Source organism: Cryptomeria japonica, chromosome 1, assembly GCF_030272615.1.
Source record: "Cryptomeria japonica chromosome 1, Sugi_1.0, whole genome shotgun sequence".
NCBI classification, from domain to species: Eukaryota; Viridiplantae; Streptophyta; class Pinopsida; order Cupressales; family Cupressaceae; genus Cryptomeria; species Cryptomeria japonica.
In genome coordinates, this window is record NC_081405.1 from 109,397,010 (window position 1) to 109,421,699 (window position 24,690).

Below are 24,690 nucleotides of genomic sequence, written 5' to 3' on the forward strand. Positions count from 1 at the left end.
ATATAAATAAACTTACATAAACATTTATCAAATAAAATTTATAAAGAAGCCAACAACTTCACCTCATACACAATGTGTAACCTCCACCATACAAAACACAAAAACACAAAAAAAAAGAGTATACAAAAGATGACTTGAATGAGTGTTTGCAAATTTATATGGATCACATCTACATAGCTTCCACATTGAATAGAAAACCTGATTTTTTCATTGTAATTTGAATGGCTGCTTTAAAAGATTTATTTAAAATAGAAACTAAGATATGAAACAAAAGCTTTAAAGGTTGAAAATAGTGGAAAATTTAGAACATTCTAAAATCAATATGTAATATATGTGAATGGACATCAATTTTAATCACAAAAAAATTTTATTGACTACTCTTCAATTCATTATTATTTAATAGGCCTCTTCGTAATTGTATTTTACGAAAATAAAAATAAAAATTTTAAAATAAAATAAAAAAACTATTTTAACAAGAGATACCCAAAATTCTTAATTTTAAAATTTAAAAAAAAAGCTATTTTAACAAGAGAAACCCAAAATTCCCTATTAAAAGAGAAAATAAGCTTCTTTTAAAATCATAAGAGTTTTCCAACATGAGAGCAATATTCTTAATAACTCATTTTAGATATGGCTCTAGAGTCCTTGTTAGTCCTTGTTGTTCAGCCAAAGCTACCCATCGAGCGTCCACAAAATTTGCATCTGGTTAGGTGTTGCATGAAAAAATTTCCAGTGACTATCAAGAAATTCAAAACTTTTAAGCTCTTATTTTATAAAATGTAAATGTACATACATTTCACATAAAATGGGGACTTCCTTGTGGCATTCAACCACCTCAATAGTGAAGGACAAACATTAAGAAAAACTTTAATATTTTATAAACCCGCAGACAGACCTAATAGCTCATCTATACAGAAATAAAAGTCGATCTCCATATACAAATAAAAATGCTTACAACGTACAGAAAGAAATATAATCTAGCCGTAATGGCTTAAGGAAACTGATGCTTCGCGTAGGTAAAATACCGCTTGCAAATGAATAATGAGGGACAGCATACGAACATTCCCACCAATACGATGTACGGCAAAGCATATTGTTTTCATTGTAACTACAATTATATTTTAGCTTCCCTCACCACCTTTGCTTTCAACCCAATTTATTACCTCTGCAGACATTAACCGCCATTTTCACAGTTTTTTCCTCCCAGAAACAAAGATGTCTTGCGTGAATTGCAATCCATGTTATTATCGCAATCCATGTTATTAGCAATAAGGAATGAGAAAATTCAAAGGGTATTTCTTCTTTAGCTCTGTTGTTTAAATTCAAATTTGTTCTTGGTTAAAGATACAAGAGAAACTGAATTAAAAAAAATGGTCAAATTTGGAATTGGGCACAAATTGCACTGGCAGAAAACGTTCTGTTATTATATCTTCAGATGGCGATAAGTTAACTTAATCATTAATCAATAGGAATTTGATTACTGCAAAAATTTGGAGTTCAATAGTACAGATTAAATACCAGGCTTTTCAAAGCAAAGCCTTAAAAACGCACAGAGTGCAGCCAAATCCTGTAAGTATGGCAATCAAACAAATTAGGTCGATTAAAACTTAAAGATTTTTCATAAGATTCATTCCTTAGATTCTATAAGGTTAGATATACATTCACAAATTATCCTTAGCCTTGAAAATCCTGATGATAAACTTTTAATTGATTCCTCTATTTCTTCAGCTGTTAATGTACATTTAGTTTGTTGTCCATGTTGATCAAGCTCCAATTGAAATGGAAGAACATCACACGGACACATGCCACTAGCGAGCAACAACATATTAGTCGATACACAGAAGATGGTGAAGGGCAATTATCTCAGCATTGAATCGAAATTATTCTTACCATTTGAGGTCTTTCATGTCAAGTATAACTACAACTTTCAGTCCAGATGTATATTTGAGAAATGTCAACTGCAAGTGCAACTCAGAACCTGCAATATAGAAGCTAAAAGTCACATGATGAGATATTTCAAACATCAAAATCACGACAATCCAACAATGCAGAAAAACCTTACCATCTACACAATGAAAACGAGCAAAAGACAGATTTTCAAATTTTGTCCGACATAACTGTACTTCTTGAAGCACATCTATCAATGAACCAAAGAGAAAGCTCATCTCCTGTGTACAGAAATTAACAAAGTTTTTAAAATGTGGATGAAAATATTACAAGTTGAATTTATGTGAGGATAACTACACAAACAACCAATAGCTTTGAAAATTTAATCAAGTTATACAAAGTTTGAAATAATTAAAGCCAAACAATCACAGATGAAGGAATTGGACCCCAATCGAAGTAGAATAAGGAAAGCATTCAAATAAAACTATTTTAGAATTGCAATAAATGAAAAGAAGTACCAGGAAACTAGAAAGGTGTAAAACTATGTATCTATCGTGTTACAATACAACACTTAGCAACAATAATTTTGTAAGATTTCATATAGCTATATAAAAAAATCTTACTTAGAAATAAGTGACTTGAAGCTACCAACAAAACCTTGTTGCCCAAAGAATGACATAAACTCAGTATGCAATGAACAGATATCAACCTAAGTTGCCGGTCCTAGTACAAGTACAAGGTTTGGGTGCGATACCAATACACAATGAAAATTACAATCAATATTTAACAATTTTAATATTGCTCTTTATTGAGAGCATCAAAGTCAACATTTATTTCAATTTCATGTGAACCACAATCAACTTCAACACTACTCCTACTAGTCGCGTCATGTGCAAAAGATGTTTCATCTATAGAGACTTTGACAAGTTGTACAACTGTAGTGTCTGAGTCGACACACTCAATAGTTAAATCCCAAATCTTTGTCACCCCCTCATTGTAATCAGAGTAGTGTCTGAGTCAACACACTCAATAGTTAAATCCCAAATCTTTGTCACCCCCTCATTGTAATCAGATCCCTTATGTTACATAAGATGCCAATTCGAAAGAACAAAAACACTTTTTTGCACACATCAGTTGCTGATAACCAAGTGGATGAAGAATTATGCACTCGAATTACACTTAGCTAAAGAAAAACTTGCAACCTATTGAATTTGCAGAAAACATTTACACTTGCAAAACATAAATTATAAATTTATAATATATAACAACAAATGAAAAGAGAGCTAAAACTAAAAAAGACGCCTAGTTGAGATAAAATTCTTATTGCAAGAGATTGCAAGTAAATAGAGCCTTGGCCATGTATGTACTATGTACTACCATTCGTGGGCATCTTTTTTATATCTATCTCAAGACTTTTTTGCACACATCAGTTGCTGATAACCAAGTGGATGAAGAATTATGTACTCGAATTACACTTAGCTAAAGAAAAACTTGCAACCTATTGAATTTGCAGAAAACATTTACACTTGCAAAAAATAAATTATAAATTTATAATATATAACAACAAATGAAAAGAGAGCTAAAACTAAAAAAGATGCCTAGTTGAGATAAAATTCTTATTGCAAGAGGTTGCAAGTAAATAGAGCCTTGGCCATGTATGTACTATGTACTACCATTCGTGGGCATCTTTTTTATATTTATCTCAAAGGGCGCAAACATCATGATTCCTTGAAGATATAAAGTGGTCAAACTCATTCAAGACAACATTTTGTACATATACATTTGAGGATATTCTTCTGAATGCAATCTTGTAGCAAGCAACAACTTCTTAATCCCTATCTAGTGTCACCCTCTTCTGCAAAGAAAGCATCTCTTTATTGTAACACTTTCGAAACAGAACAAAAAAGGCCAACAGATGCAAGGTCATGGTTATCTTGTTTCAGCAACAATGATCATTTGCACTCTTCTAATTTATGCTTGTCTTAGGTTATCCTCCTTCGCTTCTATTATAGTCTGTTTTTTTGAACATGGAGTCCATACTGTTATGACATTTTCACACATCGCCCTATTGCAAATGGGGACCCCTCTTTTCGCTCGGTAGGTTAGTGTTTTGTTTGAATTGAGTTTCAATTTGGCAACTTTTTGGAGTCTTTGACCTTTGAATGAGGAGTTCAGTTGGTTTCATCGTAGTATAAAGGTGAGTTGAGGAGTGAATATTGATAGTAAAGTCCAAGATTGCTTGCAATTCTATTGAAATTGCAAGCATCAGATTAAGTTGAAGCTCCCCCCAAGTGTTGGGCTGCTTGCAAAGCCATGCAACTCACAATACATGAGTATTGCAAATCTTAGATTTTAATAAGGGTTAAGCTTGATTTGAACATGTTCATGATCCAGTCATTAGGGTGAGTGAGTTAAATGGTATTTGAACATTTGTTGACGGTGGAGAAGGTAAGGGTGATTTCAAAATGTAAGTGCTTGCAACCTTGCAGTTCATTACGTGAGCACCTCAAAATCCCTGTTTCTTACATGAAGTGCTCAAAATCCCTATTTCTTGCATGAAGTGCTCAAAATCCCTATTTCTTGCATGAAGTGCTCAAAACCCCTATTTCATACATGAAGTGCTCAAAACCCCTTTTTCATACATGAAGTGCTCAAAATCCCTAAATCTTACATGAGCTAGGCAAAATCTCAACCTTGCAAAACAATACATGAACACTATGAAAATCCGACTTTCTAATCAATACATGAGTAGTATGGATTTCTAACCTTGTTAATACATAAGCAATCCTAAATTCCGCCATGTATTATATAAACCCTGTAAAATTCCCCTATGCATGATCTCATGAAAACTCCACCCTACATTACCCAACCTATGCACGAGGTATGTGAAATCCTGCCTAGGGCAATGCATACACTACTCCAAACTCTGCCCCTTTCAATGCATTAGCATAGCTAAAATCCAACCTTGGTCATCTATACATGAGCACTATCAATTTCCACCCTAAGCCTTTTTGTGCATGCAATAGGTGAAAGTCCACCAGCCATGCTTTGAGTAAAACATGTGATTGATCCAACAAGGCTGGCCCTATAAGGGTAAAGCAAAATCAATAGCAATAAACTAGGTCAGCTTAGTTGGGGGAGGGTTAATTTCAAACATGATTAAATGCCATAAGAGTAAGGTCAAAATCTCATTTAAGGTGTGAATAAGACCAAAATCAGAGCAGATTAAATGAAATGTGGTGAGTTTGTTTGAAAATGACTCACTCAAACTTACATATATACCTGTTCATGCAACACAAAAAAGCCCCAATGAAGATGACCGACTTTGATATGATTCCCTCAAAACGTGTGCACAAGACAATTTCATTCAAGTGCTCAAATGCAAGCTGGCCAACTTGAGATTAGAAGTCAAATATAAAGCAAAATATGTTTAATGTAAGGGGGCTGACTTCCTTACAAGTTTGGAGAGCTTCCTATAAGTAGAAGGTAAGAAGCCAGAATTCTATTAATCCTTCAAATGCAAGTCAAATAAACTAAAGGAGCAGCCCTTATCAAGAGAAGAGGCAAATTAAAGGGCAGGCAGATGCAAAACAAAATCATTGAGGATGATCAAACTGAAGTGCATAAGACTTGGCCGACCTGTTTTTGAACAGAGGATACAAAGCAGTGAAATATATGAATGATAAGACAGCCGACCTAGGCTTGGAAAATATGATGAAGCATGTGAAAATCGTGGAGAATAGAGCCGACCTTGTAAGAGAATGTCGAGAGTTGAAAATGAAATAAAGATGCAAGGCAGCTGACCCCTTATCAAGAATTAATGATTGCAAGAAACCATGTATAAGTAAAGGGTAGAAAAGCATTCAATCAATCATTCATTTAAAAACAATTAATTCTGAGTTCAAGGGGCAGAGCAGACTGCAAATGCGAGTTACAGAAGAGATAAAATAAACTGCAATAGCAGAGAAGTGCGAACTAGGGCAAATTTTGTCAAAATCAGACATGGAAAAGGTGAAATCAAACCTGAGAGGACAAATCTGACTTGAGAAGGAAGACAAAAATGGACCTGAAAAGACGAATTTAGATCAGAGCTAAGTGAAGTCAGCAAATGGGGGTAAATTGTTTCCAAAATCAAGCTCAGTCTTGTTGATGTGTGTTTTAGGCACAATAGAAAATAGAATAAAATACCTTAATATTTTACCATCTCTTGAACAAAATCACCTCAGATGCTAAATATCCAATCAACTAAGACAATTCCAAGGTTTCTATGGTCAGTTCATGACATGTGGGTAACTCAATGGCTGGTGTGATTTGATGTTTTCACTTGGGGACTTACACAATTGTTCTTAACAATATCAAACTCATTCATGAATGGACATGGGTTGCCAATGGTTTTTGAAAGATTTTGCAATTATAGCTCACGATCTAATCTAACAAAGATTTTCAAATAAAATGCAAAAGAAATGAGGGTTTACAAGTTCTATTCTAAAACCTAGAATGCAAGACGTAGTGAATGATTCAATGAAATTCAATTAGGAAAGGTTTCACCATCAAAGAACAATTCAACACATGCTTAGTGTAATCATCTAAGGTAAATTTATAGATGTTCAAATTACTAGCATCGACATCAATACCATCAAGGCAATGCATACCAATAGACATGCAATAATTGAAGTTAAGTTCAATTCAAATTCCAGTTGACCACGCAAAGCGAACTTACAGTCAACAAGAAGCTAACAGTGTGGATTATATGAATTTCATTCAAATGCATCATTCAACACTTCTTTCATCCAATCTAAAATTCTTGAAAGTAACTTCTAATCTAAGTTTTGAGGCAATGAGAACCACAAATGCATACAAAATCTAAACAAAACCACCAAACTTCAATGATTGTATTCAAATTTGCAGCATATAGGCGACAATTCTCAAAAATCTCTACCTTACAAATGAGAGGCAAATGGTTTTATATAATCTCAAATGAAATAAATATCCAAGATTCATTTAGAATCAAGGACCAAGATCTTGCCAACATTGCCCTAAAATAACTAGGGTTTGCACCGAAAATGGAGGTCCAATAGGATGACGCCTAGTCATCAAGTAGGGGATCTTCTAGAAGATAATGTGTTGCATCCCTCTCTCTAGCTGCATACTCCACAAATTTGGCCAAGATTGAATTGAGTTCCTCCATCATGACACTAGGTAGAGCCTCCTGTTGTGCATCAATCACATCCAAAGCATCTAAGCAAGCATCAAAGACACTTTCCCAATCCGGCATAAGCTTCTGCAAACTGCTGATGTGAATCACAAGAGAAACCAAATCATCTATTTTATTCTTCTTCAAAGATTCTAACTGACTAAAGTAGATAAACTTCATCTTTTTCTTTTAATTCTTCCAATTTCAACCTGTTGGAAGCATGGACATCTAGTCCCAATAATTTTTCAATGGATGTAAGGATCTTGGATTGTATCTCTTGGATGAATACTTCCATCGTCGTGCAATACTATCTTGCATAATCATAAGCTGACTTCCGCATAGCCAATGAAAAATACCATCCCTGAAAATCATAAACGTATCCTCCCTGAATAACTCCATCCTGATCAATGTAGGCGTAGGAATCCTCTTCAACACCCTGAGGTGAGGAATATTCTTCTCCTTCACTGGTTGGAAATCATCCCAAACTCCTTCCAAGTATTGCATCCTGAATATGAGCATTGTTGTCTTATCAAATGCCTGGACAAACTGAGTTAGGAAATCATTTGCCTGCTTTGATATGTCCTCTATCCATTTTCCAACCTCCTTATGTGTATCCCTTGCTACCTCATGATCAAAGGGGAATCCGTGATCAATAGCAATGGGTGAGACAAAAGTAGGATCCTCATGCCTTTGGGAATTCATCCCTTCAATATATTCTCCTTCTCAAAAATTTTATTCAATCGAGCCTCAATTGCCTTGACCCTATTATTTAACTCCTGGAATTCTTGCTTCTTTGAAGTACATCCAAGTTCAATAGTGGTGACCTGATAATCCATAAGAGTGACAACATCTCTGGCCTCATCACCCATCAGAAAAGCCACTTGTGCAATTCGCACACCTATATCATCCCTAGTGATCTTAGAGAGCACTTTAGCTTTCTTCTACTCTTTTCCTTGCCAACCCTGGCTAGGAAATCATCAATATCCTCTGTGGGTTGTGCCTCTATCATTTTCTTCTTCTCCATGCTCTACAACAACCAATCGAGAATAGTAGAAATTTCCATCCCGTCTTTGAGGCTCATATCCAGATCAAGTCCTCTCAAGGCTGAAATAGCATCATTTGTATCCTTATCCTTAGTCAAATCCACCACATTGTCGCCCAAGTTGACCTCTAACTGAATTGTAAGAGATCTCGGTTGTTCTTCATCATCATCATGTGGTGTTGATTGTGTTGTAGCATGTAACTCCTAATTATTCCTTGGTAGGAATTTTGTATCGGAATCCTGTCTAGATTCATTGTCCTTCTCTATCATACCATTTTCCTTCAAAGATGAGGAGCTCATGGTGGACTAAGGAGTGTTGGACTTATGTTTCCTTTGTCTTGGGCCTTTGCCTACGATTCTTCAGGCATGCCCTTTCTTCTCTTGGGATCCTGACTCCCCTCATCATTATGTGTCCTTGCATTACCGGTTGTTCTCTCATCATCATTGAGAGAAGACTCCTCACTTCTCATTTTATCATAGGTAAAGGTGACCTTCATTTTTCTTAACTCATTGACGTATTCGTCAACCCACTCCCTAGAGTAATCATTCACTTCTCTCATCAATACATTCAAGTCTACCAATTCAGGTTGTGTCCAACTGGGTAACATGATAGGCATGTCTTTCTCATTTACATAATGCCAATGGACATGGTCACCATCATCGTGAACCTGATCTGGAATGTAGAAGAGATTACACCTCCTCATAAAATCCATTAACATACAAGACCACATCCTCTTCCCAACTACGAGCTCATCCATGAGATTAGGACAATAGTCCTCGATGTCGATTCTATGGGTGAATCTTCCTCCCTTGATGGTTACAATATTCTGAAATGGATCAAATCGATCCTTGGTCTTATAGGTTTCAAGACAATACAACTCCAATTCTTCAATAATTGAATTAGCTATGATTGCGATGTGGCATTCCTCCAATGTCTTTCCAAGTGCAATTGGAATAGTTATCCTTGATCTATGCTTTTCCTTTTGTAGGAAATCATACTCCAAAAGTTGTCTCACTACCTCAACTAAGATCATCTTGTCTGTCGGATACCTAGGAAGCTTGTATGCTTCAAATTGAAATCATTGAATCCGTAGGTATGTGAAGGTAGGAAATTGTATATACCACAATCCATACTTCTCAACAAGTTTAGTTGCCTCCTTGAACAACCGTTTGTGGATCCTACCTTGCAGCAGTCTTGTGTTGTACATGGTCAAAGCATCGTTCACCCTTCTGTAATGTTCAATCTTGTGCATATGGAGTTGCGGATTGGTGGTATGATGAAAGAATAAGGATCCAGTCAACTACTGAGAGGGGGGTGAACCACTAGATAGAAAAACTGATATAAACTTTCACCAATCTCAGAATAAACCTCTCAACGTAAACTATAAACTAACAAGTTAAACCACTGAACTATAAATGCAATATCACTGTCAAGATAAACCGGTTGCCTGTTACAACAAATTAACAATAAACAACTTGAAACTAACAAACATCCAAATACTTTACTGACATAAGTAAAACCTCATTTCAGATTATTGTCGGTTATCATAGCATATCAAAGTGGATTAAGCAGTTAAGCAATTTAACCATAGTAAACATAACCACAAAAACATTCACCACTTGACACAATATTTTTGACGTGGAAACCCAAATGGGAAAAACCATGGTGAGATGAGACTCACAAGTTAACTATTTGAACTCTTCTGAAGTTCACCTTGTTAGGAGCCAAGCCTGTTAAAGCTTTTACAAAAAGTCTTGTTAAATACAGATCCTGTTAGGGACCACCCGGTTAAGGGATTTGACTATAATGCCCTATTAGAAGCAATACCTTGTGAGGAGTAACCTCGGTAGAGGATTTGAAATCCAAGCTAATGGACCACCTAGTTAGAGGATTTCAATAACACTAAACTTGTTAGAGCTTACCCGGTTAGGGGATTTTACTGCTGTAATTGTTAGAAAACAACAAGAGTTTATTGATCTATTTGAATAGCACTACACTTGCTTGTTCAGATCCTTTTCATGCTCCTATCTACCTTTACACAAACTACAGATACATCATCTGGTTTGGCAACCACACACTCAACAAAAACTTTGCCAACTCTGAAACAAAACAACTCATTGACCTTATAAACAAATCACTAGGTCGGTAACACAACAAAAACCTAATTCTCCCATAGAGATTACAAACAAGTCAGTTCAAGTATGACCATTGGATTACATAACAATCTCTACACATCATTCAAGATAGCCTTGACCGCTCCTTGACCACCGCTTCATCGAACTCAATAACCCATCACGTGGTTTGCATTAAATGCAATATACTTGCTCATTCCCAAGATAAAAATCGTTATCTAAACACGCCAAAAACACTTTGAAACTCTACTCATACAACATGCATACATGTCATAATCATTACCACTCATAATCAGATCATAAACCAATACAACCAATTCACCAAACTTAATTGGTTAGGGTTTATCATATCAACAGGTAGGGTTTACCGGTTCAACTCTCCAATACATAGTAATACCGATTCACTCCACAAACTCACCTACCAGTTATAGTTCCCTTCACTAGCTCTTCCTACCGGTTACAAACCAATATTATAACATCATTACCGGTTACAATTGACATCAATGACAACATAACATTTCATTAATGCAATCTTCATGCAAATGCCAACAATCTCCCCCTTTGGCATTGATGGCAATACAAATATCAATACCATTCATTGCTATGATTGTGAATAGGAATCTTGGTTTACATTTTAACATGTACTCTCCTTGTCCTCAACTGGTAGCTGGTTGTAGATCTTCTCTATGTCAATAATACAATTCTTCTCCCCATAATCACATAGTTCTTCTCCCCCTTTGACAACAATGCCAAAGTGAAAGTAAAACATGCAATGTCAAACTTCACTATTCAGCATCAACAACCTGCAACTTGATGCTCCCCCTGTGGAATAACTCCACTTCTACATTAATCCTGCTGTAAAATTCTGCAAATAGCTTCGGGACTGATGTAATCTACATCATGCTCAATTCACGTCATGAAGGGGTACAACCCCTAGCTGACTTCTAAGATACTCAAAAGTAGTCTTAGGCAGAGGTTTAGTAAAGATATCTGCAAGCTGCTCCTCGGTAGAAACATGCTCCAAGATCACATCTTTGCTCTGCAATTTTTCCCTCAAGAAATGATACTTCAATTCAATATGCTTGGTTCGTGCGTGCAAAATAGGGTTCTTTGAAATATTTATGGCACTGGTATTGTCACATAAAATCTTTGCAAATTCTGAAAACTTCATCTTGAAACCTTCCAAAATGTGCCTCATCCAGATAGCCTGGATATAATTCATATAAGTTGCAACATACTCAGCTTCAACAGTAGAATGTGATATACAACTCTACTTCTTGCTATTCCATAAAACAAGTCTTCCTCCAAGAAAGAATGCTCCACCGGTTGTGTTTTTCCTATCATCAACATTACTTGCCCAGTCTGCATTTGTATACACCTTCAAGTCAAAGTTACCTTCATATGTGTGAGATTTTGCCAAGATCAAGGGCACAATGAAAAGTATAAAAATAGAGACAAAAGAATGACAAGAACAAACTGTATTCTCATCAATATGAAAATGATCAACTAGATTCATCAATACAATGAATATAGGCCTTCTTATATAGGCAAGGCCATATGGATGTACGAGCACACAATCATGACATGTGGCTCAATGAGAAACAAGGGTAGGTAAGAAATACTAGGGGTAGGTAGGAGAAATAATATAATATTCCACAAGAGGTGGATGACCGACCGAATGTGGAGTGTAACAACAAAACAAGACCACAAAAGGTGGAATTTCTCCTACAAGCTCTATCCCTATGTGCACACTTCCCTAAGTGTCTCAAATCCAAACTATGAAGAGATGCATTATCCTAAGTTAACTTAAGTAAAGTGTAAAAATATCCATAATGAATATTTATTTACACCAACACCCCCCCTTAATTGCAACTTAGGGGAATGAAGACTCAAGTCAACAATGCAAGATGCGTCCCAACTGCTAGGCCATGATAGGTACCCATGTACAAAATGCAAATGCAAGCAAAACTATGCAAAGCAATCTCTCACAAACGGAGAAAGGGAGAAAACCCTGTGGGAAAAAACTCCCCCCCAAAAGAGAGATGAATGTACAAAAAACTCTCCAAGAAGAAGGACAAAACCTCAAAGAGGAAAAAGTCCCCCCCATAAGAGAGGAAGGAGAAGTCAGCTGACCCCCCCTAATGACACATACCGCACCCCCAAGAGAGCTTGCAACTGCTGGAACTTACTCTCGGTGAAAGGTTTGGTGAATATGTCTGCAACCTGCTCCACTGTAGGACAATACTGCAAATCAATGACCTGCTCCTAAATGAGCTCTCAGATATAGTGCATATGAATCTCGATGTGTTTGGTCCGCTGGTGCTGGACCGGGATCTTCGAGATTGCAATAGCACTCTGATTGTCGCAATGTAGAACTGTCGGCCATGGAGTGGTGAACCCAAACTCTGTGAGAATCTGCTGAAGCCAAATGGTCTCGGTTGCTGCGTTAACAACGCCTCGATACTCAGCCTCAGTCGAAAAGAGAGCAATAGCATGTTGCTTCTTGCTCTACCAACAAATGGGGTTGGAACCAAGGTGAAAACTGTAACCAGAAGTAGACTTACGATCATCAAGATCGCCAGCCCAATCGGAGTCTGTGTAACCAACCAGGCGAAGTCCTATGCCTGCTACATAGTGAATCCCATAGTGATGTGTGCCCTGGATGTAATGAAGGATGCGTTTGGTGGCCTTCCAATGAAGCTCATGTGGTTCCTGCATGAAGCAGGAAACCATGCCAACTACAAATGAAATATCAGGGCGTGTATGGGTCAAGTAGATAAGACTACCCACAAGCTGACGATACAAAGTGGCATCAACTGGTGGAGAAGAACACTGAGCCTCACTGAGCCTCAAGCTTGACTCCTGAAAGAAAGGGAGTCGAGGCAAACTTACAATCAGCCATATGAAAGCGTGCAAGTAGATCAAGAGCATACTTGGGTTGCGATAGTGTAATCCCGAAAGGTGACTGTGAAATCTCGATCCTGAGAAAGTAGTGCAAAAGACCCAAGTCAGTCATAGCAAATCTGTCATGCAAAGCAGATTTTACCCTACTAATGATGGATGTGGTACTCCTTGTAATGATCAAATCATCAACATAGAGCACAAGTATCAAGTGAGAGTCATCCTGTCGCAAAATGTAGACATTCGGATCGGAATGACACCTGGTGAACCTTGTGGAGAGAAGAAAGGAATCCATCTTGGCATACCAAGCCCTGAGGGCCTGCTTAAGGCCATAGAGAGATTTCCTTAGTCTACAAACCAAAGAAGTATCCTGGATGAAACCCTGTGGCTGCTCCATATAAATCTCCTCATCAAGATCATCATGAAGAAAAGCACTCTTCACATCCATCTGATGTACAGCCCAACCATGAGCTGCAGCAATAGCAAGTGTCAAGCGAATGGAGTTCATCTTGGCTACGGGTGCAAAGGTCTCAGTATAGTCAATGCCTCCAACCTGAGAGAAACCTTTCGCAACAAGCTGAGCCTTATACTTATCCACACTACCATCCGCTGCAAACTTGGTCCGATAGATCCACTTACATCGAACCATCTTTCTCCCCTTAGGGAGATGGACAAAATCCCATCTGTTGTTCCTCATCAAGGAACTATACTCTTCCTCCATAGCTTGGTCCCACTTAGGAACCCCTGATGCTTCCCGAAATGTCTGTGGATTGGAAGCGGTAGCAATGAATGCATGTGGAAGATCTTGATGTTGTGATCGAGTTCTCCGTGTATCTGAAGGATCCCCAACAAGAGAACCCGCGGACTCAAGTGTCTGTCGAGCCCAACCAGGTCTAGGTGGAGGTGGAGAACAAGGCTCCTCAACTACAAGTGGACCCTACGGAGGTGTAACCCTGCGAGTCAGAGTTGAAGGAGTCTCATCATCTGAATCACTAGCATCACTATCCATAATGGAGTAAGGTGGAGGAGGTAGAGAGGCTAAACTAAGAGAGCTTTCCTCGAAGTGAACACTCCTCTCAATGAACACCTCATGTGTCTCAGGATCCATCAATCTATATGCCTTAATACCCTCAGGATATCCAACAAATATGCAAGGTCGACTCTGTGGTTCCAATGCCTTGCATTTTTGCGGAGGTATACGAGCCCATGTTGGACACCCAAAGACTCTGAAATGTCTCACAATCAGTTTCCTACCAGCCCAAGCCTCAAAAGGAGTAATACCTTGCAAAGCTTTGTGAGGAACCCGATTCTGGATGTGTGTGGCACAACTGATAGCCTCTGTCCAAAAAGCGGGATCAAGAGAACGTGCATGAATCATACAGCTAGCCATTTCTTTGAGAGTTCTATTCTTGCGTTCTGCAACTCCATTCTGTTGTGGAGTGTATGCTACAGAATGCTGAAGATCAATCCCCTCAAATGTACAAAAATCCTCAAGTCTCTTGTTCACATATTCCATTCCATTATCTATATGAAGAATCTTGACCACTTTCCCGGATTGCTTCTCCACACGAGTCTTGAAGTCCTGAAATCTGTCAAATACTTCACTTTTATGAATGAGAAAGTAGACCCAAGTGAAGCGGGAGTAGTCATCAATGAAGGTGAGAACATAGCGGGCCTTGCTAAATGAAGGTGCTGGAAATGGACCTACTACATCGCTGTGAACAACTTGAAGAACTTACAAAGCTCTCCAAGCTTTCCCTTTATCAAACTTCTCCTTGGGATGCTTGCCGATGGAACACCCTAAACATACACCCTCTGAAAAACGATTCGAGGTAGACGTGTGACCATGTCTTTAGTGCTGAGCTACTGAAGATAGCGGTAGTTGAGGTGACCAAACCACTCATGCCATAGCTTACTTTTTAAGTTTGAATGAGTAAGCAAGGCCCTAGAAGGTGAACTTGGCACAAAGTGGGAGAATGAATAAAGCCTTGAGCTGTCATTGACTTGTCCCACTGCTACCAAGGCATCATCATCAAGTTCCTTTACCACAACTGAATCTGGTGTAAACTCAACCTTTTTCCCATTCCCATAGTGAGTGATTTGGTAGATAGAGAGAAGGTTGGTAGACAAGTTAGGAACATAGAGAACATTCTCAAATGTTCCATCATCCATGTCAACTGAACCTTTCCCTTCGACCTCTACTTGTGTATCATCACCTATGTAAATGTGAGGTACCTTAGATGGCTCCAATGAAGAAAACTGCTCTTTGTAGAACTCATTTGATATGAGGCACCCGAGTCAAGCATCCACTGCTGTGAAGAACCTGTTGTAGCCACAAATGCTTGCCCTTTTCCCTTAGACTATGAGGAAGAGGAAGGAGATGAATCCTTCTTTGTGTAGGCAGATGGCAAGCTGATATTGTTTTTCTTGAGAAGATTAGTTAACTCATTGTTGACGTGTTTTTTATGCACATGTGAACACAGAATAAAATACCTAAAGGGTACCTTATCCTCTCTTGAATAAAGTCTCTGAATGCTGAAGATCTCGCGAAAAGGATCAATTTCTGATGACTTCAAGGTTCTTTCTTGTAGGATCTCTACGTGTGGATAAGCTCTCAGTGGTATGATGTGATTTGTTGGAATCACAAGGGGACTTACAATTAACGACCTAAACATCTTATTTGCTTTGAATATTGTTGGAACACAAGATTTTACTCGCTTAGATTTGAAAAAAAAGAAAAAGGACAAGGTCGAGGAAAAGATCTAATTCTGACACTAAGAATGTAGGAGCAATGAATGATCTTTGATGAATGTAGGAGCAATCAACAAACTGCTATTAGTATGGATATACAAATTTCACCATCAATCAAACACATTTCTTCCACTCATCTGATAACATGAAATCAAATTTGACAAGTACAGAGACCATGCAACTTGTTGAATCGACCCATAGATTTCACCATTTCTTCAAAGAAGTTTTACAAGTCTTTTACAACATCTTGGCAACAATCTTTGCCTTCTCTCTCTATTCTACTCTAATTGCTATACTATTAACTAACTATTCACTAACTATTTACCCACTATTTTTCCACTATTCACTAACTACTTTCTATTAGCCTTTACAAAATGAAGATTCATGGCTTATATAGTGCCCTTGATACAATTCAATGGCTAAGATCAATTTGAGATCAATGGCCAAGATTCTACAATGAAAACCCTAATTAGGGTTTGTTACAACAAACTCAATTCTGACCAATGAAATAATTGTATTAATTGGACACATTTCTTCTCTGGAATATTCGACCAATGGATAGCTGGGGTAGGTACGTCGAAATTTGTGCCACCTTTAATTAGTCAGGTACATTGAATCTAGACATGCTGAGGTGGACCAACCCAACTGGAGGAGTGATGACTAGGATGCCACCTTGTTTGATACTTGCAACTTGGTAGATATCCAATTCGATGATGCTGAGAAGCTAGCTTTAATTAATTCATCTGAAACTATCTGCTTCTTCAACGAACCCTTGCTCTGGCTTCTTTTGTCTTTGATGTGTAGGATGATGATATACATCGCCTTGGAATGCTGGATTGGAAGAGGTTATTTCTGATGACGCTTGACCGAAGAAGGTCGTCCTTGTCGATGCTAGACTGGAGGAGGTCGTCCTTGTCCAGACTTTATCTTCTTTGATGAGGGTCCGCCAAGTAGTTGATCCTCTGACTCCGGGGCCTCCATTTGATGCCTACACAAAAGATTTAAAGTTAGTCTTTGAGCATCAGACCTTAAAGCATGAAGTTTAAGACCTTTCAAGGGTATAACTTAAGATTTTAATTTGAAAAAGACATGATAAATCCAGAATTCTAATTTTTCAAATTAATGGCAATAAAATCAAAATAAATCTTGAATAAGAACTACAAAATGATTCTTCATACCTTCCCCTTTGAAAGCCTAACTATAAAACCTTGGAAAATGATAAAAGAAGACCGGATTTTGCTGGAAAAGGGTTGAATTGTGGTCTTCCTTTGGATGAATTATGCCTCCATTAGCCTCCAAAAGGCCTCACCTTCCACTAGCTTCTCCAAAATCTGGAAATTCGCCTTCAAATACCTTCCAAAATCTGGAAATTATCCTTCAACTTGCTCAATTTCGCACCTCCAAATATGCTCTTCAAGTTCGCATTTAGAACAATGAATGAATGATATGCAACTTGAGGCAATACTCCCTCATTATATAGAGCGCTCACCCTGCTCAACCATGAGGCCGACCTAGTTTTTTTAATAATAAAATAAGATAAAATCAAACCTAAAAGGAGGCCGACTTGCTTGTAAAAGCAAATAAATGCTCTTGAGTGCTCACCTTTTATTTTTTTAAATTTCAAAATTAATTACAAGGCCCAAAGGTGGATTTTTTAATTATTTCAAGGCCTAAAAATTAATTTATTAAATTTCCAATGCCTCAATTAATGCGCATTTAATTCAACCTCCCAAATGTCTCGAATTTGGCATATTTGGCGAAATTTGGGAATATCAAGATTTGTTTGAGGTTTAGAGAAGTTTCTTCAAGATTTCGCCCTGGACCCTCTAGAAGGGCCAGGAGCGATTTTCAATTTTAGGCCAAAATTTCACCTTAGTTTGATCATTAAACTCCTTCAAGGCGATCTCTAGGGTTCATTCACCTCCATCACTGGGCTAGCTCATCAAAAATTTGAAGGAAACATTGCATTTTTGGGAATTTCGCTCTAGACCCTTTGGAAGTGTCAGGAGCGAAATTCTCTCCTGAGCTCAAAATTCTCATTTTTCAAAGTTCACACCCCCTTCAAGGCATCCCAAATAGGCTTTTTCACTGTAGTCCAGGCTTAGTCTCATTCAAAACTTGGAGAAAAAAGTGGATTTAGGATTTTTCGCCCTGGACCCTTTGGAAGGGCCAGGAGAGATTTTTCCTCCTTAGGCTTACTCTTTCATCATTTTAACTCCAATCAACTTTACAAAGCTAGGAAATAGTCCTCTTCATTCACCCAATCCAAGCTTGGTTCGTTCCTCCAAGGCAAAATAGGGGATTCTCAAATTTTCGCCCTGGACCCTCTAGAAGGGTCAGGAGCGATTTTTACGTTTTAGGCTAATTTTTCAATCCTTTCATCCTCAAATCACTTCCATGGCATAAAAAATCTTACCTTACTCCCCTTCAAGTCATAAAAACCAAAATCTCATCTTGAAATGCAAGGAAAATAGGAGGATTTGGAAACTTCGCCCTGGACCCTCTGGAAGGGTCAGGAGCAATTTTCAAGTTTTGAGCATGTTCCTCTATCCTTTCAACTTCAATTCACCATCAAGGCTAAAAACACACTTCTCCTTGCATGTTCAACCCAAGTTTCACTTGATTTTGCCAGGGAAAATAGGTGTTTGAAGAATTTTCGCCCTCGACCCTCTCGAAGGGTCAAGAGTGAATTTTCTCATTTGGGCTCAATTCCTTCTATTTTCACCTTGTCCCATACTTCCCTTAGCAAAACTTGATAGCAAAGAGTGATTTTGAGAAAATTCGCTCTGGACCCTTTGGAAGGGTCAGGAGCGAAATTTTCATTCTTGACCAAAAATCATCATTTTTCCAACTTGAAACTTCTTTGCAAGGTGGGTTTTCATCTTTAATCATGCTAGGAATAAAGTCTCATGTCCAAGGAAGGCCAAAAATGTGGTTAGAAGGAATTTCACTCTGGACCCTCTGGAAGGGTCAAGAGCGAAATTGCCTTTCCTAGACAAAACTCCTTCATTCTTTCATCTCCAAACAGGCTTAGGGGCTTCCTCATGTTCATTTCACCTTTCATCACGCCTTTGATACTCCAATTCGCCCAAACTGAGCAAGAAATGTCCCCTATAGAGATTTTTGCCCTGGACCCTCTAGAAGGGTCAGGAGCGAATTTACCTTCTTCGTCCAAAATTCGTCATCTTGTATGCTTCCAAGTCTTTGAATGATGTCCAATCTTCACTCCAAAAGACCCTGCATATCACAATTTAGCCAAAGTCATTGAAAAATAAGCTCAAATAAGATTTTCGCTCTGGACCCTCTGGAAGGGTCAGGAGCGAAATCTTCATTCTAGGCCAAATTGCTCAATTTTTAAGTTTCAAATCATCTTACAAGGCAAAAGTTAGACCACTTTCCAAGTTAGGAACAAGGTTTCAAGCTCAAACAAGGTGGCAAATGGAGTTTATGATGAATTTCGCTCTGGACCCTCTAGAAGGGTCAGGAGCGAAATTCCTCTTCCAAGCTAAAATCCATCATTTTTCAAGGTTCTCAAACATTTCCAAAGTCCAAACATGTCCACTTTTCCCTTCAAAATGCCTTACAAATCAAAATTTGGTCGAATAAGGCAAGAAATGAATCCTAGGTTGATTTTCGCTCTGTACCCTCTAAAAGGGTCAGGAGCGAAATTGCTAATCTTGGCCAAAATCCTGACTTCATTTTCACATTTTTCCATCCAAACAAGTGTTTTGCCCTCAAAGATGCCTGTGAACAAATTGGTTCTAAGTTTGGGTCAAACTAGAATGTCTTATGGAAATTTTCGCTCTCGACCCTTTGGAAGGATCAGGAGCGAAATTCGACTATTTGAACTCTCCGTCAGGATCATTTTATGGAATATAACATTTAAGTATAAGTGATCTTATACTTTAAGTTATATTCCATATATACTTTCAGGATGTTTGAGAGTGGTTTCAAACCTCCAGGAGCTATATTGCAAAATCTAGTTTTTGGAGGATTCTTCAGTTTTCCAGACTTAGTCAAATTTCAGGATCAGAACATTCCAGACATAGCCAAATTTCAGGATCAGGACATTCCAGATTTAGCCAAATTTCAGGATCAGGACCTTCCAGACTTCATCATTCACCAACTTGACCTAACTCAAGCAAAACTTGCTATCCAGGTGATCCCCCTGGCGACACTCAAAAGCTAAAGGCTAACAGACAAAACCCTAAAAGACCTAGAAAACAAACCCTAGAAAGCAAAAAGCAGGGGTCCCCATTTGCAATGGGGCGATGTGTGAAATGGCCACAACACTCATCAACTTGTTTTGTGTGGCATCGAAGCTCATCATGACCATACTTCTTGCAATATGCACAAGTTGGCTCATCCTTCTTAGGTGGTGTCCCCTTCTTGGAAGAGGATGAAAAATTGCCTTGTGATGGAGAGGATATTGTGGCTGTGACTTAGATTGCTTCTTCTTCTTGTTGGAATCTTTGCCTTGACTTCCTTGATTCCCTTGATTAGCCACCAAAGCCTTGGACTTTCAAGAGGATGTTCAACAACTTAGATTGTTCCAATATCAACATTTCTGTGAAAGCATCAAATGAAGGCATAACATAGGAACTCCCCACTGTCAAACGATGAGTTTGGAAGCTAGACAAAAATGCTACATATTCTGGTGCAAGCTTGTCCAACAAGTTGAATATCAACTGAGCATCCTTTTTGTCAATTCCACAATCCTTAAGCTTTGCTCTTAGCTCATTTGCTTTGCTGACATAATCTTGGATTGTATCAAAACTCTTGGGATCCACGTTGGTGCGCTCATTGTCAATCTTATAACCTTTGATTTCATCACGTGACCATACAATTTCTGAAACATATCCCAAGCATCTTTGATTGTAGTACACTTCTCAATATGAAAGATAAGGTCATCTGATACATACTTGCGCAAAGTTCCAAGAGCCATGCAATTCTTAGTGAGCCATTCTAACTGAGCATTATGATCGCCTTAGGATCAGGTGGTGCTGCTATTTTTCCATCTATGTGATGCGTGAGACCTTTTTCCATTAATTTGCTCCACACTTTAATTTTCCATGATGCATAATTATGTGGAGTTAAAGGTGGACATTTATCAGGACTCATTGCAACAAAAATGAAAGAGAACAAGGAAAAAGAGGCACAATCACACAAGACACCCCCCCAAATTCTCTCAATCAAAGAACCCCCACAAAAGTGATGATTTGGGACTTTATACTTAGTGCATGTACAATGGGCCACTTGCAAAAAATGGCAAAATGGACTTCTGATTTCAATTTTACAACTGTTTCAATAAGGCCAAAAGAGACTCAAACTAACAATGCAAGAGATCTAAACTAAGATCCAAGCACTTTACAAGTACCTAATAGGCCAAATAAGACCAATATTTGAAAGTACAACTTCTACTCAAAATCTTTGAAATCTGATCATAGATTATAAAAGTAGATGAAAAAACATGCACTTTCAAAAAAAAACGGCACCTAAAAAGTAGGTCGTATCAACTCAAACGAGGCCTTTGAAGTTGCAGAATTGAGGATTGGACAGGTACAGCTGAGAGAATCCGAAAATTCTGAAACACTTGTGCACTAAAACCAAAAAATAACCAGACCACTGCGAAGAGCATGAAAAATTAGCCGAAATCAAAAAAAATTGCATCCAAAATGGAGCAAAATTGAGCAAGTTATGGGCCTCCAAAGTTGACCCAAAAATCCAAACTGCTCAACGGAGAGGGGTCTAAAACTTTCCAAAGAAAATGTTGACTGGGCGCTGACTGGGTTCTGCTGACTGGGCGCTGACTATGCGCTGCTGTCTGGGCAGAAGGTACGGATCCCAAAAATAATTTTCAAATTTTTTTTTTTTTTTTTTTAAAAATCCTTTCAAACTGGAAAATAATTTTCAGAAAAAAAATTTATTTTTTTTTTCAAAAAAATCCGAAAATTCTGTACCGTACCGATTTTCACCAAAATAGGTCGAATTTATACTCGATTTTTATGGAAACGGCAAGAACAAACTGTATTCTCATCAATATGAAAATGATCAACTGGATTCATCAATACAATGAATATAGGCCTTCTTATATAGGCAAGGCCATATGGATGTACGAGCACACAATCATAAAATGTGGCTCAATGAGAAACAAGGGTAGGTAAGAAATACTAGGGGTAGGCAGGAGAAATAATATAATATTCCACAAGAGGTGGATGACCCACAGAATGTGGAGTGTAACAACAAAACAAGACCACAAAAGGTGGAATTTCTCCTACAAGCTCTATCCCTATGTGTACACTTCCCTAAGTGTCTCAAATCCAAACTACGAAGAGATGCATTATCCTAAGTTATCTTAAGTAAAGTGTAATAATATCCATAATGAATATTTATTTACACCAACAATATGCAATTTCCCAATCATTGACCTGTACTCCTTCTCATCAACATATGTGGCTTCATCTTCCTTAGAGAATTTACATCCTGTAACCTTTGGTGTCCCAACTGGTTTACAGTCACTCAAACCAAATGCCTTTAATACCTCTTTCACATACTTAGACTGTGTGATGAAAATACCACTCTTCATTTGCTGAATTTGCAAGCTTATGAAAAATTTTATCTCTCCAACTAGAGACATTTCAAACTCACTTTTCATTTCATTTGCAAAGTTATTGCTCATGTCATCATTGCCTCCAAATATGATACCATCTACAAACACTTCGCTAACTCATATTTTATCTCCTTCAAATTTGAGATATATGTTGATGTCTTCACTGGTTCTCTGAAAACCTATCTACATCAAGTGTGAATGAAGCCTTTCATACCATGCTTTCGGCGCTTGCTTTAATCCATATAATGCCTTGTGCAGCTTACATACCATGTCTTTTTCATCAGTCAAAGCATAACCATCTGGCTGCTCAATGTATATTTCTTCTTCCAGTATTCCATTCAAAAATGTTGACTTCACATCCATCTGATATACTTTGAATCCCTTATTTGTTACAAATGCATGTAAAGTTCTGACACCTTCCAGTCTAGCAACTGGTGTAAAAGTCTAACCATAATCTTCTCCTTCTTTCTATACATAACCTTTGCAAACCAATCTAGCTTTGTTTCAGACTACTATATCATCTTCATTCAGCTTGTTCCTGAATACCCACTTAGTAGCTATCACATTTATATTCACCAATATAGGTACTAGGGTCCATGTATTGTTCTTCTCAATTTGAACAAGCTCCTCCTCCATAGCTTTCTCCCAATGATCATCTCCAAAAGCTTCCTTAATAGTTCTAGGCTCAATAGTGGAGATCATGCAAGAATTTTCTCTACTTCTTATGGTTAACACTCTAGCATCCTTATCTCCAATAATCTGGCCAGATTGTGATTGAGTCTCACATACCTCGGAATAACATCATCATTATTTTTCAGGTTCTTCTTCTTCATTATCATCATCTTCTTTTGAATCTACCTATTCCAATTGAATTGGTACAACAACATTCTCTTTACTAGTTTCAAGTTTCATAGGTTCTGGTTCCAAAAACAAAATGCAAGGGTCTTCATCATTTTTCTCCACACTGGTTTCCCCTGAGACTTCAGGATACTAATCCACTCGAACATCAGCACTCTCAATCATTCTTTGTGTCCGGTTGTTGTAACATTTGTAGGCCTTACTCTTGGTGGAATAACCAAGAAATATACCTTCATCACTTTTAGCCTCAAACTTACTAACATAGTCACCTCTCTTAATAAAACATTTGCTGCCAAATATCTTAAAATAACTAACATTAGGTGATCTACCATACCAGTATTCATAAGGAGTCTTATCCTTACCTATTTTTACGAAAATCCGGTGCATAGTGTAGACAATTGTGCTCACAGCTTCTCTCCAGAAAGTTGTCGCTACACCTCCTTGTATCAACATCATCCTAGCAGCTTCAACAATTGACCGGTTGTTCCTCTCTGCAATACCATTCTGTTGTGGTGTCCTTGGTGCAGAAAGCTGATGTTTGATACCATTTACGTCACAATATCTAGTGAATTCCTCAGAAGTAAATTCGCCGCCTTGATCAATCCTCAGACACTTTATTTTCTTACCACTCTCCTTTTCAGCTAAGGCCCTAAATACCTTCAACTTACTAAATGCTTATGTTTTATCCATCAAGAATGTGACCCACATCATTCTTGAGCAATCATCAGTGAAGATCATAAAATATTTGTCACCTTGAACAATTTTGGTCCTTATTGGTCCACAGAGGTCTGTATGAACCGAATCTAACAGATGTTTTGCTGAAAAAGTTTTGCTCTTGAAAGTTCAGGTCGTCATCTTTCCCAACTGACATTCCTTACATAGAGCATTAACCGGTTTGTCCAACTGAGGCTAACCTCTCACTGTCTTGGACTTACTCACTTTAACAATATTATCAAAATTTATATAACAAAACCTCCATGCCAAAGCCAACTATCATCTACTTTAGCAATTAAACAATTGCTGACTTTAGGATTCAGGTGAAACAGGTTACCTTTAGTTTGCTTGCCGGTTGCAATCAGTTCACCTTTGCTCCCATAGATTTTGCACATACCATTCTTAAACTCCAATGGATATCCTTTGTCATTGAATTGAGCAACACTCAAAAGATTGTGCTTTAGTCCTTGAACCAAGTAGACATCATCTGAACCGCTCTTCCCATTAAGGGAAAAAGTTCCCATACCTTTAACCATGCAAAGTTAGTCATTACCAAATCTCACAACTCCGCTATCAAATTCCTTCAAAGAAAGAAATTTG

The 24,690-nt window shown here is 37.9% G+C and overlaps 1 protein-coding gene across 3 annotated transcripts in view; it reads right to left on the bottom strand.

The window, feature by feature from the left end:
- Positions 1-871: 871 nt before the first annotated feature.
- LOC131026849 (uncharacterized) overlaps positions 872-24,690 on the bottom strand; it is a 108,872-nt gene continuing 85,053 nt past the window's right edge. Inside the window, exons 14-17 of one of the 3 annotated variants that reach the window (XM_057956855.2) lie at positions 2,063-2,168; positions 1,891-1,978; positions 1,741-1,808; positions 873-1,567 (exon numbers count right to left, since the gene is read on the bottom strand). In XM_057956855.2, coding sequence (XP_057812838.2) covers positions 1,566-1,567; positions 1,741-1,808; positions 1,891-1,978; positions 2,063-2,168 — 264 coding nt within the window. In that variant the 3' untranslated portion in view covers positions 873-1,565. Of the gene's footprint in view, positions 1,809-1,890; positions 1,979-2,062; positions 2,169-24,690 lie in introns of all 3 variants that reach the window. The other 2 variants (XM_057956854.2, XM_057956853.2) reach the window with 2 other exon arrangements.